The sequence below is a fragment of the Podarcis cretensis genome, assembly GCF_951804945.1.
Source record: "Podarcis cretensis genome assembly, chromosome: 4".
Taxonomy (NCBI): Eukaryota; Metazoa; Chordata; class Lepidosauria; order Squamata; family Lacertidae; genus Podarcis; species Podarcis cretensis.
Window position 1 is genome coordinate 13,900,532 of NC_137173.1, and position 19,382 is coordinate 13,919,913.

Sequence of the window (19,382 nt, forward strand, 5' to 3'; positions counted from 1 at the left end):
AATCCATTCTTGCACTATTGAAAGATTAAAGGGGATCTATTTATCTATCTATCTTTTGACCAAACTGCGGGAGGCAGTGGAAGACAGGAGTGCCTGGCATTCTCTGGTCCATGGGTCATGAAGAGTCGGACACGACTAAACGACTAAACAACAGCAATCTATCTATCTATCTATCTATCTATCTATCTATCTATCTATCTATCATCTATCTATCTAGAAGAAGAAGAGTTTGGATTTGATATCCCGCCTTTCACTCCCCTTCAGGAGTCTCAAAGCGGCTAACATTCTCCTTTCCCTTCCTCCCCCACAACAAACACTCTGTGAGGTGAGTGGGGCTGAGAGACTTCAGAGAAGTGTGACTGGCCCAAGGTCACCCAGCAGCTGCATGTGGAGGAGCGGGGACGCGAACCTGGTTCCCCAGATTAGGAGACTACCGCTCTTAACCACTACACCACACTGGCTCTCAATGCAACACATTGGCTTCTGTGTTGCATTAGATGGACCTTTGAGCCGATCCGGAAGAGTTCTTCTGCATTCCTGTGGCTCTCTCTCTATCTATCATCTATCTATCTATCTATCTATCTATCTATCTATCTATCTATCTATCATCTATCTATCTATCTATCTATCTATCTATCTAATCTATCATCTATCTATCTATCTATCTATCTATCTATCTAATCTATCATCTATCTATCATCTAGCTATCTATCTATCTATCTTATACAGTGGTACCTCTGGTTGCAGACACGATCCATACCAGGGTGCCGTTTGCACCCTGAAAAGTCTGCAACCAGAGCAGCGATAGAGCGCTTCTGCGCATGTGTGAACCACACAGAACACTTCTGTGCATGCGGCAAAACCCGGAAGTAAACACTTCCGGGTTTGCCGCGTTCTTAACCCAAAAAAACGCAACATGAAGCGTTTGCAAGAAGAGGTATGACTGTATATGAATGTTCATCATCTCAAACTGCTCTGCTCTTTCCACTAGGTGGAGCTACGGATTAATAGTTGGCTTGTACAGCTAACTAACTAAGTGGACACTGCCAAATAAACTCAGGGTGTTTATTTTTTAAAAAATGCTCTCATAAAGATAGAAGAAGTGGGGTGAGTGGGTTGAGGAATCGATGTTGCTGTATGACTCAGCCTGTTCTGTGATGTGGTTTTAAGAAGCCTATATCCCTGAGAGACAGGGCGTGTCGTTACTCATAATCCTATCCAATTCCAGATAGGATGAAAAGGTTGCAAGGCTTTGGTGCAGCAACAAGAACCAGTGATAGGGGTTTTTTTCTCCTCCAAATGTGTTTCTAATCCTCCATCGCCTCCACATGTTTGTTCTCTCGCTCTCCAATTACTCAAAAGACAACAAAATTGGTGCACCCTGGGCACAGAAGAATAATTTATCTTTGGGATTACAGTTTGCTAAACTTGAAGGGGGGTTTAAAAAAAGAAGAAGTGTTCACAGCTGCTTTACACAAACCGTTGGCTAATCAATGTTTGTTTAATCCCAAAGGGTCACTCTTAAAAAAATTAATCTTGCCACAGATTGCTGAAGGGATTCTTTTGTAAACTGGTCTCTTTGCTTTCTGCAAACTTGCAAGTTTCTACTTCAAACAGAGTTCCTTAATTAACAAAGGGAAGCTAGACTGGCTAAGGGCCCAGGGCCTCACCATGTTTACTTGCAAGCAAGTGGCTTTAATTTCAATGGGGCTTATTTGAAAGAATGTGTGTTTAGGATTCCAGCTGTAAGTCTCCTCTGGAAAGGGAGAGGAAGGCTGGAATCAAAGCTTTAATTGTCTCTCGGGAGTCTCCCCCCATTTCAGTTAATGCACCATTGTTCCCAAGTTATGCTTATTCTGCTTTAAATGTCACCACACTCCCCCTCTAGCTCGTGTGGGACAAGACATTCCCCCGTCTTCCCAGCCTGGATTCTGGCCATACTGCTCTGAGACTAGGCTGGTATTTGGTCCTTCCAGACTGGTGTTTTTTGTTTTGTTTTTGGCAGGTGTAGACAGCATCTTAAAAAACAGAGACATCACCTTGCCAACAAAGGTCCGTATAGTTAAAGCTATGGTTTTCCCAGTAGTGATGTATGGAAGTGAGAGCTGGACCAGAAAGAAGGCTGATCGCCAAAGAATGGATGCTTTTGAATTATGGTGCTGGAGGAGACTCTTGAGAGTCCCATGGACTGCAAGAAGATCAAACTCATCCATTCTGAAGGAAATCAGCCCTGAGAGCTCACTGGAAGGACAGATCGTGAAGCTGAGGCTCCAATACTTTGGCCACCTCATGAGAAGAGAAGACTCCTGGAAAAGACCCTGATGGTGGGAAAGATGGAGGGCACAAGGAGAAGGGGATGACAGAGATGGCTGGATAGTGTTCTCGAAGCTACCAGCATGAGTTTGACCAAACTGTGGGAGGCAGTGGAAGACAGGAGTGGCTGGCGTGCTCTGGTCCATGGGGTCACGAAGAGTCGGACACGACTAAACAACTAAACAACAACAACAACAACATGAACATGCTGCTTGTCCAAATATAACTTCCTGTTGAGATGCTATAATTTTTTATACCACAAATTCTCACTTCCATACATCACTACTGGGAAAACCATAGCTTTGCAACATGCCCACCCCCAAAACCTTTGAGGGTGCAGTGCTGAAAGTGGAACTGCATGTGACCACCTTGAGACCAGCATGAGCACAAATAATTGTGGATGCAAAATGAGAAGAAGAAGAAGAGTTTGGATTTGATATCCCGCCTTTCACTCCCTTTAAGGAGTCTCAAAGCGGCTAACATCTCCTTTCCCTTCCTCCCCCACAAGAAACACTCTGTGAGGTGAGTGGGGCTGAGAGACTTCAAAGAAGTGTGACTGGCCCAAGGTCACCCAGCAGCTGCAGGTGGAGGAGCGGGGAAGCGAACCCGGTTCACCAGATTACGAGTCTACCGCTCTTAACCACTACACCACACTGGCTCTCAGGACATCTGTAAAGGTAAAGGTAAAGGTACCCCTGCCCGTACGGGCCAGTCTTGACAGACTCTGGGGTTGTGCGCCCACCTCACTTAAGAGGCCAGGGGCCAGCGCTGTCCGGAGACACTTCCAGGTCACGTGGCCAGCGTGACATCGCTGCTCTGGCCAGAGCCAGAGCCAGAGCCAGAGCCAGAGCCGCACACGGAAATGCCGTTTACCTTCCCGCTGGTAAGCGGTCCCTATTTATCTACTTGCACCCGGAGGTGCTTTCGAACTGCTAGGTTGGCAGGCGCTGGGACCGAGCAGCGGGAGCGCACCCCGCCGCAGGGATTCGAACCGCCGACCTTTCGATCGGCAAGCCCTAGGCGCTGAGGCTTTAACCCACAGCGCCACCTGCGTCCCATTCAGGACATCTGTATGGGCCCTTAATCCTACCAATGGGCTCTACTGATGCAAGAAACTAACGGTATTTTCCAATTATCTTTCCAGTTTCACATGGGAGCGGAGAGTGGGGTTTGTGGAAGAAAACTGCATCAGTGAAAGGAATAAGACGTGTGTGTATGTGTGTGGAAGTGTAATCCCGAATCCAGCTGAGCCCAAAAGGCTGCAATGTGCCTGTGAATTTGCACTCCTCAGTAGGCTGATACAAACATATTTAAAGCCCCCAGCCCCCCAACAGCAGGAAACTGGCTCAAAAACACTTATCTGAACAGAACTTTAAAAGGAAAAGATCAACGAGGCGTCGCAAAAAGCTGAACAAGCCCCAGAGAAACCCAGTCGATGGTAGTTCCATGTCGCCCAGAACCTTACCATCTGTTACTGACATCACAGTAGCAGCCAAGAAGAAATGAGTCTTCTTACTGCCAGATAGTTGTACTACTGGGTGTCTTCCACTGCCAGCAACACTTCCGAATGCCCCTGCGGACTTTCCCCTCAAGCCTGGGATGAGCTAGTTCAGCACATCCATGTCTAAGACGCCACGCAGCGTCTGTGCTCATCCTTTGACCAATTTCCTCAACAGCGGAGAGCAGCCGCATGCGAAACCCCACACCAGCGTGGTACCAAGTCCTGTGTCTCGTCAGCTCTGCATCTCTTACCTTGAATGTCATCATTGAACGTGCAATATCTGTCGCGGTATTTGTTGAGAAGGCGGAATGCATTGGCGTTGGCAAAGTCTTCAAACTGAATGAGGCAGTTCATCCCATACCTGCAGGTTTCAAAAGAAAGACCAAGATTAACTGAGCTGGAGTCTGGTGTCAGCGCAAATCTTTCCAGGAAGAAATGGAAGATCCATCTTCGCGTAGCATTATAGAATATTCTAATTTTGCACACGGCTGGTCGACCATTAAAAACATTTTTTTAAAAAAACCATTAAAAGATCCTGACAATAGGTTGCATTCAGCGAAGTCCTACTCGGAGTAGAACCACTGAAATGAACCTACGTGAGTCATGGCCTTTAACTTCGACAGGTCTACTCTGAGTAGGGCTAGTGTTGAATGTCAAACAGGTGCTCAGTTTAAGATATGGTCCAACACAAGGCAGGCTCCGTTGGCTTGGAACCATCAAATTCGGTGTAAAAAAAACCCATTCAAAACCAATTCCTTTGCCATCTATATTTTGGAAGCACAAAACAGATGACTCAAGAGGCAAATTTTTGAGTTTGGCATTTGTGTGCTTGTGGGCTCCAAGGAGGGCAGGAATCAATAATGTCTTCTCAAATGTAAATGAATAAACAAGAGATAGACATATGCTCCTCTAAATGACATATTTATTGAGCATTCATGATGAATTTTCTTGCACAAAGCTTACATGGAAGTTAGGAATGTACCTGGTCTTTATTAAGCATTAGTTGTGATTTATTTGCACTGGGGTTATAGGACCTCAATGCAAATAAATCACAATTAATGCTTAATGCTTGCTTGCGGGGTGCTTATATGTCATCCTGTTAGTGATTTGTTCATTTCACACTTTCCAAAGCACCTCCCTTTCAGTTTCCAAACTCTAGAAAGCCAAGTTTCTCCTTTAAAGTGGATTTGTGTTTTGCACTGGTGTATCAGGCCCCTTAGGGACGCGGGTGGTGCTGTGAGTAAAACCTCAGTGCCTAGGACTTGCTGATCGTAAGGTCGGCGGTTCGAATCCCCGCGACGGGGTGAGCTCCCGTCGTTTGGTCCCAGCTCCTGCCCACCTAGCAGTTCGAAAGCACCCCTAAGTGCAAGTAGATAAATAGGTACCGCTTTATAGTGGGAAGGTAAACGGCGTTTCCGTGTGCGGCACTGGTGCTGGCTCGCCAGTTGCAGCTTCGTCACGCTGGCCACGTGACCCGGAAGTGTCTTCGGACGGCGCCAGCTCCTGGCCTCTTGAGCGAGATGAGTGCGCAACCCTAGAGTCGGTCACGACTGGCCCGTACGGGCAGGGGTACCTTTACCTTTATCAGGGCCCTTTAAACCACTTTAACTCTGCAAACCTACACCTTTGGTGTGCGCTTGAATCCCTTGCGAAGAATGGTGACAGTCGGGAGGGAGCCCAAGTGACAAAAAAGAAAAGAGAGAGAACTAAACCCTGCAGCGTATGAATAATCATAATCACAATACTGCTGCCTTTGGGACCTCAAGCATTGCAGGGAAACGTTGGCACAGCTCTCCCTGAGAAATCCGGCGTGAACAAGTGGGACACACCGAGGGCTTGAAATCAGAAACTGAAACCAGACAAATCATGTTTCGCTTCTAGCCAGGCCACTGAGAGCCCCATTCATTGCAGCTTTTAAAAAGACTCCAGCCTTTGTCAGCCTCTCTCAGACGGGGCCTTTTTTTGTCCTCGATATTTGTGGACAATTTCCCCTGCTATGGTGCTAAAAAGTGCCTGTCAGCAGGAAGGTCCAATGATGGCCTCTCTTTATTGATCCAGACAAGTAACTCCCTCCTTTGAAAGGGGGGGGGGGAAGCACTCAACTCCTACAAAGGCCCCTCATCCTATTCATTCTACAGGCAGGTACCCGTTTTTCAGGGGCCACTTGTAAAGCACGCCATAAAAGCTCCTTTCTTTTTTAAAAAATAGAAACGTATCTCCACTTAAATGCTACTATCTCATACACCCCCCAACATTTTGGGAGGAAAATTTGGGGCACCCCCCATCCCATTGCTTGCCCCCTCCTTGCCACCAAACCCTTTCTTGCCCGCCCGCTTACTGCCGCAACTCATTCCTTGGCCCCCCTTCCCCTCTCCTATTTCTGTTTTCTGTCTTCCACCTCCTGCTCCGCAGCCTCATGAGAGGCTACGTGGAATGGAGTGTCCTGGGGAAGGTTGCCCCAGCCTGCACAACATTGGGAGACACTGTGCTGTCCAGAGCGGCCCAGGGAAGGTTGCCCCGACCTCTGCAGCATCGCAACCAGTTTCCTCCTCCTCCAAACAATGCAGACGTACTTCCGGAATTTCCGTGGCTCAAGGAGGAAGAAGAGAGTGGTGACGTACGGGGTCAAGGTAAGTTTTCCTTCTGTTTTTTTGGTGCCGTGCTCTGGAGTCAGCCTATGATGTAAGTCATGGGCCCCGCCTGCCAGCCTGCTCCCTAAAATATCACTGGTTTGCTCATTTCTATTCCTGCCAACCTAGCAGTTCGAAAGCACATCAAAGTGCAAGTAGATAAATAGGTACTGCTCTGGCGGGAAGGTAAACAGCGTTTCCGTGCGCTGCTCTGGTTTGCCAGAAGCGGCTTAGTCATGCTGGCCACATGACCCGGAAGCTGTATGCTGGCTCCCTCGGCCAATAAAGCAAGATGAGCGCCGCAACCCCAGAGTCGTCCGCGACTGGACCTAACGGTCAGGGGTCCCTTTACCTTTATATATAGGGTGCCTACATTCAGCATGGACTGGTTGCACAGTAACATGTGCAAATGGCTTTAGATACCTATTAGGTTCATAAATTACCATGTAGCATATATTCAACACAAAAAACAGCAACAATTTGCGGTTGACAAAGGACAGCTGGACATATAAATGGCCCCATTACCTTCAGTAGCTTAGGGCCTCATCAAACCTAAATCCAGCCCTGATAGGGGGGTATGCTATTTTTGATCTGCTGTCCCACAGAACCTTGCTGAAATGATTGGTTCTCAGCTGGAAGCATGTGACCCGCAAGAGGCCGTATCCTTATCCCAAAGTGGACCACAAAAAGGGCTCCAGCATCTTGTTTTCTTTTAAGAAAGAGGTGGAGAGGAGGAGAAGGAGAGAGCCACAGGAATGCAGAAGAGCTCTTCCGGATCGGCTCAAAGGTCCATCTAATGCAACACAGAAGCCAATGTGTTGCATTGAGAGCCAGTGTGGTGTAGTGGTTAAGAGCGGTAGTCTCGTAATCTGGGGAACCGGGTTCGCGTCTCTGCTCCTCCACATGCAGCTGCTGGATGACCTTGGGCTAGTCACACTTCCTTGAAGTCTCTCAGCCCCACTCACCTCACAGAGTGTTTGTTGTGGGGGAGGAAGGGAAAGGAGAATGCTAGCCGCTTTGAGACTCCTTAAAGGGAGTGAAAGGCGGGATATCAAATCCAAACTCTTCTTATTCTTCTTCTTCAATAAAGATGCCAAATGAAAACCCACAAGTAGGACCTGAGGAGACCCACCCCATACCCACTTTAAAAGACCCAGGGCACCCGTGAACAGTGCCCTGGCCTGAGTCCTGTGGGTCAATCTCTGAAACTGCCGCCTCATCCGGAAGAAAACAATGTTGTGCTACACGGAAGCTTGCAGTGCAGAACCAAAACCATGAACGCATAAAAAAAAAATATTGGCCTTCTGGCAGCTTCTTGCAAGTTTCACACAGATGACCCACTTACAGGCTCTGCCCTCGCAAACTCTATGCAATGTGGACCCTGACGTTTATGAGAGTGAGTGTTCGGCGTCAAAATTCCTGCCGAAATACTCACTTGGAGAAAGGGAAAGAAGCTTCCCACAAGTTTAGGCTCTCTTCCCTTGAGCTAGTAAAAGAAGATGGCCAGCCCAGGGTTTGCCCTGATGGGTTTAGCAGAGAGAATGAGTAACCCGGCAAGCATGGAGTGCTTGCAGCGGGGAAATAGTATGCATTCTTGGTTAGTGGATGATGCAAAAATCAGAAAGGGCGAAAACTGCACGATTAGGAAAACGAAAGGTCTCCTCAGACTCATCGGGCTGAAGAAATTGGTCTATGAAAACGTGCGCTAACATCACATGAAGTCCAGTTACTGCTGGACTGCAAACTGCAAGGGAAAGTTCACATGACTCAATGTTTTCTCACAGCTGGGAAAGGGTGGCATGGATGGAGGCATAAGCGCAGAAGCAGAGTCTTGGAATAATTGGTCCCAATTACCTCTTGGAACCCTCCCGGGTTGTAGAGGAAGGCAGGATTAAGGGGCTGAATTTTGGTTAGAGAGCAGACTTCTCCCTGGAGATGTTTGCACTGGGAGATGTTTGTAGGTAAGAAAAGCAAGAAGTAGCTTACTGCAGGAAATAAGTACCATATTTTTCTCCCTATAGGACACACTTTTCCCCCTCTAAAAATGAAGGGGAAATGTGTGTGCATCCTATGGGGCGAGTGCAGGCTTTGGGCAGATATCCACAAGCCTGGGGAGACTGGCAGGAGTTCCTGCCGGGCTCCCAAGGCTTGTGGATAGCAGCCTGTTCTGGGGGCTGGGGTCGGGGGAAGCTCGGGCTTCCCCCGCCACAGCCCCGTGCCTGGGGGGGAAAATATTTTTTTTTCTTTATCCCCCCCCCCAAACTAGGTGTGCCCTATAGGGCGAAAAATACGGTATGTGGTTAGAAAATATTATAACCCCCATGCAAGCCTTGCGACATGCAAATCAAGATGAATACTCAGTAAACAGGTCGACTGGAGAGTCTCCCCACCTCCCAGTGGTTAGATCTGACAGTGGGCACCCCAAGACTGAAAAAGTGTAACAATTTTCGGTATTTCTTAAAACCCGTTTTCATTTCCCTTCTTTCTATTCCAGGTCACCCAAGGCTACTCATATGAGACGTGGCGCAACTGGCAGAATAAACAGAAAGGGATAAGAAAATCAATGAAATATAAAAAATATTAAGAAATCTCTTGGGGTGGGGGGATTTGGAGGTTGCATAAGCTTTATTAAATGCAAACCCCGAAATTTGGAATCCCCTCCAAACTGATAGCAAATCCTAGTTTGATGTATCAATTTCTCATTTTTTTTTTGGGGGGGGGGTTACAGAAAACAGGGCTTGTGGTACAAAACGAGTACAAAACTTTGGCATCCATTTGGAGAAGGCCCCAAATTCCAGGGTTCGCATTTAATAAAGCTAGTTGCCTTTGGCCTCACAATCCTGTTAGCAAGAACAGGTATTCTGCCTGCCCTTGAGATTTACCACGTCACCACGTATCAGGAATCGGCACTCAGCTGGAACAAAGGGCACAGCCTCTCAGCAGGGCTCTGCAAACAAATGAATACTTGGCAGAAAATTCCCAGGCTCACTGCACCAACCCACTTCTCGTGAGTGCTTTCAAATGACTTGTGCATTCAGAATTCATTGTGATTCGCCTGCTGGCTATTTAGCGAGCATCTGTTCTGGTTTTTTTTTTTTGTGGGGAGGTTAGACAATGTTGGGTGTCAAGTATACGTTATCCCACACTTCTTGATGATGAATTTCACCTGTCACTTTCCTGGCTGCAGAAAGGACTCCAGGAGGAAGCGGGTTTGTTGTGCAGGAGCTCAAAATCTACTTTAATTGGGCAACTCAAATTTGTCAGCTAAAGGCAACTGAAGCCTCCTACTGCCATTGAGATGCTGCTGGATTCCAACTCAACGACTCAGGTCCCAAATACTTGAAAGGCCACTTCTATCTCTACAGACCCACCTTGGGTTCTAAGATCAGCAAAGGGGGCCTTCTTGGTAGTTCCTTCTCCCTTAGAAGCTTAGTAGGTGGTGGACCAGAAGAGGGCGCTCTCTCTGCAGCAGCCGTGAAATTCTCTTTCCATAGAGTTGCACCTGGGACTTTCTGGCCAATGGTGAAGATGCACCTTTTGCTCTGTCTTTTGGCACTCAAGGTGGATATTTTTCGGACCAACCTTGGTGCCTGCAAGTTGCTTTAAACGGTTTTTAATATTGCATTATAATGCTGAAACCTGCCCTGGGGCAAAGGGCAAAAATAATAACAGCTCCCTACCAGTATGGCCAATGGTCAGAGATGATGGGGAACGCCAACAATTTCTGGGGATGGGGAACATCATGGGTCCCCCAACCTTAGGAGCTTTGGGTCAGGGATACTGGCTGAACGAAGCATCTCTCAACAATGTTTGCTGCTGTTCTCTCCTCCTCCTCCTCCAGCAAAGTTGCGCCGGTCGTCCCGAGTGTCTGCCTTCTCGGGATTTGCGGCCTGCTGTCAAAACAGGGGAGGAGGGCTGATGAAAGGGAGCGAGCTTCTTCTTTTCGCAGTCAGCCTGGCAAAATGGGTGTGCGGCGTGAAAGGAAATAGGAGAAGGCTGTTGACAGTTTAATGAGACTTCAGCAACAGCGCTCCTGAGAGTGTGGGAGCCCATCTGAGCCGCTCATTCAGACACCCATCATGCCAACACCAAGCAGGAGCTTTGAGGCTGGACCAGAAACCAGCATTTCCCCGATACCTGGAGACTGACGACTGACACGGCTGCGGCACAGTATTGCAGAGAGGGAAGAGGCAAAGGGGAGGAAGAGATGGGAAGCTCCATCCTACATATTCTTTCACTTGGAAACAAACGCCACCGAGTTCGGTGGAGCCTGCAAGTCTGCACAGGGTTTCTCAGCTTAGCCGGTGCAATCCTTTGCATGCCTACTCAGAAGTAAGTCCCATTCTGTTCAGTGGGACTTATTTCCAGCTCAGTGTGGATAGGCCTCAAATGAGGTCAAGAGAAATCAGCATGAGGTCATATTTGTTTTAAGTATTTCACCAGCGAATTTTGGTGTCAGGTTCAATTTCTCTGGAGGCAGCTGGGGGTTGGTGAATCTGTAAATTTCATTTCCTCTCTAGTTTCTCGTTTTTCCATCCTTATGGAAATCTATGTCCAGGGCAGCTGTTTACCAGCTCCGTCTGGTACGTAGGCTGAGACCCTATCTGCCTGCGGACTGTCTCGCCAGAGTGGTGCATGCTCTGGTTATCTCCCGCTTGGACTACTGCAATGCGCTCTACGTGGGGCTACCTTTGAAGGTGACTCGGAAACTACAACTAATCCAGAATGTGGCAGCTAGACTGGTGACTGGGGGCGGCCGCCGAGACCATATAACACCAGTCTTGAAAGACCTACATTGGCTCCCAGTACGTTTCCAAGCACAATTCAAAGTGTTGGTGCTGACCTTTAAAGCCCTAAACGGCCTCAGTCCAGTATACCTGAAGGAGCGTCTCCACCCCCATCGTTATGCCCGGACGCTGAGGTCCAGCGCCGAGGGCCTTCTGGTGGTTCCCTCATTGCGAGAAGCAAAGCTACAGGGAACCAGGCAGAGGGCCTTCTTGGTAGTGGCGCCCGCCCTGTGGAACACCCTTCCAGCAGATGTCAAAGCGATAAACAACTACCTGACATTCAGAAGACATCTTAAGGCAGCCCTGTTCAGGGAAGTTTTTAACGTGTGATATTTTAGTGTATTTTTGGTTTCTATGGAAGCCGCCCAGAGTGGCTGGGGAGGCCCAGCCAGATGGGTGGGGTATAAATTATTATTATTATTATTATTATGTTTACCTCTCCACATTTCTACATCGACTTGCAATCGTCCCCTTGAACCCCTCATGAAAACTCGTTGGCATCTTAGTGTGAATTTCTCCTGACATATTTTGTGTGCAATGTCCAGTAATATAATTCTTTGAATGCTTTTTCCATTGATATATGCTTTTTTATTCTCTCTCTCTCTCTCTCTCTCTCTCTCTCTCTCTATGCATTTTGCTACATGTGACTTAACTCAAGAAGTGCATTGCAAAATTCAGAGATGTGTGAATTTCGAAGAAAGACTGTTCACACACATAATTTCTGAAAGTGCAAAATTAGATAGGTTCACCTGCAAATGTGAACTGAATTGGATTACTCCCCAGGAGTGCCAGTTTGGCCATCCTCCCCCCCCATCTGCCCCTGCAATTTCTACCTCTTGCCCTTTCTGCTGGAACAGTGAGAATGACAACCTCGCAGAGATGATAAGCTTGCCGTTTAATTGGCAGGTGCATCACACAAAACTTTAATTTCTTAATTGGAAACCAATTTAATTGCGGAGGGAGAAAAATAAAACCGGTGATGCTGTAAGATAAGGAAACACTTTTAATTTTTTTTAAACACAGTTTGGATCTAGGTTAGCACTGAAGGAGAAGAAAATGTTGAAGATGTTCCTTCTTTTAAACAGAGTGGTAGTTTTTGTTTATCAAATTGAAGCGTTTTGATAAATATGCAAATGTATGTATACTTAACTGATTATTAAAAGGCAGGTGATGTAACTAAAAATCATTTTAACCCTTGCTTAATTATCTTCCCAGTCTTTTCACAGGGCATTGGAACTGTTTTAGCACCATCAAGAAAAGGGCTATGTCTCCTGTGCTCACAAGCTGTACTGCAGATGGTTAAGGGAACATGGAAGAGGATCTCAATGGATGATCACAAGGGTCCGGCAGATTCAGAGAATCTTAGAACTGGAAGGGACCCAAGGGTCATCTAGTCCAACCCTCTGCAATTCATTATGGAGGAAGGTAACTCTTAAGACATTTGGGTCCCATGTCGTTTACGGGAAACCGCTAGCTCATGAGCCTATTGAGAAGGGCCAGGCCTCCCAAACTGAGGATGCACTGGCCATGTGAAGCCGCACCCACCTGCCTTACGATGTCAGGTGTGGGGCAGGTAAAGCCACAGCTGCCCCATAAGTGGATTTGCAAGCACCACCGACCAGCTGATCCGCTATAGGGGAACGGCTTGCAGATCAACCTAACAACTCTGTTTTGCATCGCTATTCCAAAATCTATTAATTGCTCACGTTTGAAAAATAGCTACATGCCTGAGGCACCATCACCAAGTGGCTAATTACAGGCACCTCCGGGAATCTTGGAAGATCAGAACAGCTGCTGGATGTTACTAATGAATTGCAACGTTCACATTAGAGCAGTGACTCTTCACTTAAGTTTCCTCTCTTGTGTTCTATTAAATTCCCTGTTTCTCTGAGCTGGTAGGAGAGATTCCCAATGGAAGCAGCTCCCTGGTTCTCACGGGAATCTAAATGCTTACAATTGTGCTCCACTTTGAAGACCCATATTCAAAGGGCCTGCTAAACCACTGGTGGAACCAGTATGGGGGACAGAGAGCCTGGGAGACCCCAATCACCACCACTCTCTTTTCGATCTCTCCCACCAATGTATGCTTAGGTTTATTTATCAAATTTCTGCTGATAAGTTTACAAGGAAGGGCCAAAGCTCAGTGGTAGAGAACATGCTTTGTACACTAAAGATCGCAATGGCATCTCCAAATAGAGATGTCTGAAGTCCTGGTGCTGCCAGTCAGTGTAGACAATGTTGAATTAAGTGGACCAGTCACCTGAAGGCAGTTTCCAATGTCCCTCTTTATCTGAATTTGCATAGCTATGCACAGTGAAATATTCTAATCTGCTAAAATAAGCACGGGGGTTATATAATTTCCCCTACCGCTCAAGCCCCATCTGCATACTGTCCAAATTCATTTTTCGGTCCAGCTGGCTCACGCCAGAGTGCCGGACCAAAAGATGGTCGTATTTTTGGTCTCATGCACTAACTCCCACAATAGCTTGGGACCAAAAAACCAGCATCCCAATTTAGATCAGAGGGGCGTTGGAGTGCATGCGTCGGAACTAGACATTTAAAAGTACAGTGGTACCTTGGGTTACAGACGCTTCAGGTTACAGACTCCACTAACCCAGAAATAGTACCTCGGGTTAAGAACTTTGCTTCAGGATGAGAACAGAAATTGCGCAGTGGCAGCGGGAGGCCCCATTAGCTAAAGTGGTACCTCAGGTTAAGAACAGTTTCAGGTTAAGAAAGGACGTCCAGAACGAATTAACCAGAGGTACCACTGTATACCACCATTCTTTGAACCTCAAAGAATCCTGGGTGCCTTTTTTTAAAAAATACACAAATAAAGAAATACATTTATAACCACCCTGCTGATAACTGGGCCTCTTTTAACATGTCTGTATGGTAGTCACATCTGTCTCTTCTTGAGGGGCCTACGATGATAGCAGGAAATTGTTCCAGATAAATGAGTCTCTCTCCCATCAGATTTCTGTGGACATAAATATCCTTGACTCAAGCACAAAGGGCCATTCTCAGACCACCTGCAGGGGCACATATTTAATGGCTCCCCTCTGCCCAAGCCTTGCCTTGAAACAGACTGTTTGCGTGGCTAGTTTTAACCTCTCTTAAAGCCAAGCAGCTAATGGGAGGAAACACGTGCACTCAAAATTCCACTCACTTGTTAGCAACTGCTTGCATAAACTCATCAACCAGGCTGTCGTACTGTTTCCCACGAACTCTCTTGTGCTTCAGGCCAATGTAGAGCGGATCGTTCAGGAGGGCCTGAAACAGAGTGAGAGAGAAAAAACAACAATGTCTGCCTGCTGCTGCTTTTTGGCCCAGCAAGGTAGAAACTCATATTCAACCCATTCAGCAGGAAGCCTGATCGTTACCCTCCTTTCAGGCGGTTAACCCTAAATAAGACCCAACTCTGCAGGCTGTATGGTTTCTGTGCAATTAAACCAGCCCCCCGAGGGGATAAAGCAAACGCAGATATATTTTGCAGTGTGAGGTCTTATCCTTGTCTCGGCGTTCTAGCGTAGCAATGGGATGGGGTTGTTTGGAACTTAAAACTGCCACGATCATTAATGCCGTTTTGAAGGTCGATGCAGGAAGACTGCTTATTTGGAGATACAATGCACCTGTGACTTTGGACAAACTGAAACAACAGAGCGTGTGCTTTTCCAGTGCCTATACTATAGAGACATTTGTATTAGCCTTATCTCCCCTCTACTCCATAAATACCCAAGACGCACAGGACAATTATATACCTCCCTGCTGTGGTCAGATACCAATCCTGCTCCAACGTACAGTGTTGCCAGATTCTGCACAGCAGGGTTCACAATTTGTCAGATGGTGACCTGTGCCACAAACTAGATTTAATGAACACTCACATCAGAGTGCTCTCTAAACTGATAGTTGTAGTCTTTTACATGCTAACCTTTTATGCTCTTCCATATCCGTTTAATGTTCCTAACCCTTCTTTTAGATTCTTATAGTCTTTTAGAGATACCTTCTGTTTTAATACTTTTTTAGATTTCCAAAACGATTCTAAATTATTGTACCCCCACCCTACTTATGCTGGTCTATGACCATAATAAAGATTTGATTGATAATGCTGTTCTCCAAAAAAATATGGTGCAGTTGCATTTAGAATACCGTGTCACTTCCCTTTGAAAGGAATATTGTATAGAGATGGAAAAGGTTCTGGAAAGCTCAACCAAACTGATAAAGGGGATGGAGCAACTTCCCTTTGGAGAAAGGTTAGAGAGGAAGCTCAGAATGTTTTCTCAGTTGCTGGGAATCTCAAGCGGGAAAATTCGCACTCAGGTCCTGGCTTTGGGGCTTCCCTTAGACATCTGGGCTAGATGCGTCTTTGAACTGATCCAGCGGGGTTGTTCTTGTGATCTTGTGTCTTACTTTATATGAGATTCCCAACAGGCCAGTGGCAAGGTCAAGGCCTGCATAGCTGCAGGACCACATTGTTGTTTTCCCAAATGATTTTCCATCCCGGCCACCATGCTTGCTCCAAACTGGAACGTCCAGTGCAGCCGATGACTCACAGGAAGGCTTGCCTCAGCTTTTAAACTGGTGGGAAACAGGATCCTGGCTCAAAGCGAAGGAAACAGAAGCAGGTGTGATGACTAACTGGCCTCGGTGACTAAGTGGAATGGGATGCCATTTGTACCCTGTAAAGACTTGGTAGTTGTATCAAAGGCAAAGGATGCAGGGGGCATCCCAACAACAGACCCCCATTGTCCCGTGACTTCCCTGTTGCTCCACGGACGGCTGGCCTTGCAGGCGCTCCCACATCATTGTTGCCGTTGTTTTCCAAAGCTGCAGGCGCACAGCTGTGCTCTGTTGCCAGGAAGCGTAAAAGGGGATTCCCTGAGTCGTGACTCAAGTTCCTCTGTGCCATAATGAACTCCGCAGAGGAAAAAGGCAACGTTTTATAGCAGTGTTTTCTGTGCAGACAAAGGGCACTAGGTTAAAGGAAGAGCCAGCTGTCTCCTGCTGCTAGAAAAATAGGGAATATATATAAATAAAAGAAAAGGTACCACTATCAAGGCCAAACCCAGGTTTTTCTGGATAGAATCAGGGCCTTTTTTGCAGCCTGAGCTCAGCTCTGGCACCTCTCAGGTGGGTGCCATTGCCAGTCTAAGAGAACAAGGGAGATGTTCATGGAGACCACCCCCTTCCCAGCTGTAACTCCACCTGAAATTAGTCTTGAAAACAGCCCTCTATTGGCTATTAGAGATGGCTTCCTGCTCCCCTAATTCAGAGGGTGGGGTGAGACCTCAGCCCCCAGCAAAGGCTACTTGTGGGCATATCCAAACCCATAGGCACCACATTATCAACCTGTGTGGTAAGCTGTCAAATGAAAAAGAGAGCGAGAGCAAGCTTTATTTTTTAAAAAGAGCATTTTGTTGACTAAACTTGGACACATCAAAAAGCCGTGAGGTATTTACTGGCTAAAAGAAGAAGAGGGGGCAGTTCCCCCCCCAAAAAAACCCCTCTTTGCAGATGTCCTTTCTGGCACAAGCTAAAACTGCTGGAGTCGCAAAGCAGAAAACTGCTAACAGATGCAACCCTCTCATATTATTATCGCAAGAATTAGAGTGTGTGATGTGACAAACCGCTGAAATTAATTAGCCTCCAGCCACCCGCGGGGGCATTCTTCGTTTGCTGAAATATAATCTCTTCCAAGCAGCCGTAGGGATGTGTTGGTTTCAGGAAGAGTAAAGGCTGTATCAGGCCTGGGCAGCCAATGATCTTTTAAACTCCCCATTATCGCGCTGAAAGATGGAGCGGACCTCTTCAACTCCTGCTGGCTGGAAAGCTGTTTTGAGTTTTCGGCCAGCTGGATGGGAGAACATCCAGCATTTATCTTGGGCTCGCAATACCTGCTGCAATGTTTTAGATTCCGAGAGGTTCCGCAAGAGCTGAAAACTGTGCTACAATAGTCGCTTTGTGCCTGTGTGCGCATTCAGACAACCATGCAAACCCAAAGTATTTCAGGGACTGTCCTGGATTTCCGCATCCAAAATCTAATATTCTAAAGTACTCACATGCGTCGCAATGCACATTATTAAACCCCTTTGCCAACAAAATTGGGCAGAAGTAAGATAGGGTGCGGTAAGTAAGGGCGCGGTAAGTAAGGACGCGGGCGGCGCTGTGGGTTAAACCACAGAGCCTAGGACTTGCTGATCAGAAGGTCGGCAGTTCGAATCCCCATGATGGGGTGAGCTCCCATTGCTCGGTCCCTGCTCCTTCCAACCTAGCAGTTTGAAAGCACGTCAAAGTGCAAGTAGATAAATAGGCACCACTCTGGCAGGATGGTAAACGGCATTTCCGTGCGCTGCTCTGGTTCACCAGAAGCGGCTTAGTCATGCTGGCCACATGACCCGGAAGCTGTACGGTGGCTCCCTCGGCCAGTAGAGCGAGATGAGCGCCGCAACCCCAGAGTTGGTCACGACTGGACCTAATGGTCAGGGGTCCCTTTACCTTTACCTTTAAGATGGGTCAGGCCAATGGCCCATCTAGTCCAGCATCCTGATCTCACAGCGGCCAATCAGAGACCCATGGGACGCCCAAAACTAGGACCTGAGGGCAACACTCACCCCTCCTGTAATCCACAGCAACTGATATTCCGAGGTATACTGTGCAAGGCTAACTGAATTTCCTGGGGCAGTGCCCCATACGCTCTAATGGACCAGCCTCCACTGACACACGCATTACCTTGAGATTCTAGGATAGCAGCAAATGAAAATGAGCAAGTCAAACTCACCTCGTTGTCTGTGCCGACATCCAAAAGGACAGGAAGACAATGTTGGGGATGGACGCCCCCACAAGCCGTGTAGAGAGCGAGTTTCCCGACAGGGATTCCCATGCCGTAGCTTCCCAGATCCCCTAGTCCCAGAATCCTCTCTCCGTCTGTCACCACGATGGCCTGTGAGTGAAGAGAGAAGCTTGCTGTTAAAAAAAGCAGCATTTGATACGAGACTGTGCAAGAGATTCTATTCCACAGGGTGAATGAAGGCGGACATCACATCTGCACAGCAGTGAGGCCGTTCTAGAAGTGCCTTTGCCACTTTCCGAGCAATTTTGTCCTCTCTGAAAGACTGACGCTGCATGTTTGTAAGTTGGGTGGGGGTGGGAATTGAGTATTGGTATGGCACTGATGGGCTAGTGCCTGTGATGTCACTGAGAGAACTCGCCACTGCCACCAACCCCCCTGGAGGCTTTGCAACTGCCTTAACATTTCATTTAATAAGATGGTGAGTGAACATATTGATGAGTAGAAGCATGTCTGGACCTTAAAAATAAAGAATGAGCGAATCCTACTCGACTAACAAGCAAAGCAGTGAAACGAATTGCAAAGCAGGAAAATGTGCAGACAAGGTCAACCTAAATCACTAAGGGGCTTGAGCTACTCCCCCCATGAGGAAACTAAGCACATGTGCTGAGCGGTTAGCCCAAGGCAGAGGTTTTCAACCTTTTGGTGGCTAACAGATTGAGGTTGAATCCTGACAAGACAGAAGTACTGTTTTGGGGGGACAGGAGGCGGGCAGGTGTGGGAGACTCTCTGGTCCTGAATGGGGTAACTGTGCCCCTGAACGACCAGGTGTGCAGCCTGGGAGTCATTCTGGACTCGCAGCTGTCCATGGAGGCGCAGGTCAATTCTGTGTCCAGGGCAGCTGTTTATCAGCTCCATCTGGTATGCAGGCTGAGACCCTACCTTCCTGTGCACTGTCTCACCAGAGTGGTGCATGCTCTGGTTATCTCCCGCTTGGACTACTGCAATGCGCTCTATGTGGGGCTACCTTTGAAGGTGCCCCGGAAACTACAAGTAATCCAAAATGCGGCAGCTAGACAGGTGACTGGGAGCAGCCGCCGAGACCATATAAAACCGGTCTTGAAAGACCTACATTGGCTCCCAGTACGTTTCCGAGCACAATTCAAAGTGTTGGTGCTGACCTTTAAAGCCCTAAACTGCCTCGGTCCAGTATACCTGAAGGAGCGTCTCCACCTCCATCATTCTGCCCGGACACTGAGGTCTAGCGCCAAGGGCCTTCTCGGTAGTGGCACCCGCCCTGTGGAACGCCCTCCCACCAGATGTCAAAGAGAAAAATAACTACCAAACTTTTAGAAGACATCTAA

At 47.5% G+C, this 19,382-nt stretch overlaps 1 protein-coding gene and 1 long non-coding RNA gene across 3 annotated transcripts in view; both read right to left on the reverse strand.

The window, feature by feature from the left end:
* Positions 1–19,382, reverse strand: part of LOC307215129 — a 181,889-nt gene that overhangs the window by 17,264 nt on the left and 145,243 nt on the right. The window lies entirely within an intron of this gene.
* Positions 1–19,382, reverse strand: part of ME3 (malic enzyme 3) — a 98,066-nt gene that overhangs the window by 17,264 nt on the left and 61,420 nt on the right. For both annotated transcript variants that reach the window (XM_079973803.1, XM_079973802.1), the window contains 3 exons: positions 18,010–18,171; positions 14,401–14,504; positions 4,066–4,175 (listed from right to left, as the gene is read on the reverse strand). In XM_079973803.1, the coding sequence (XP_079829929.1) occupies positions 4,066–4,175; positions 14,401–14,504; positions 18,010–18,171 (376 nt within the window). The remainder of the gene's footprint in view (positions 1–4,065; positions 4,176–14,400; positions 14,505–18,009; positions 18,172–19,382) is intronic.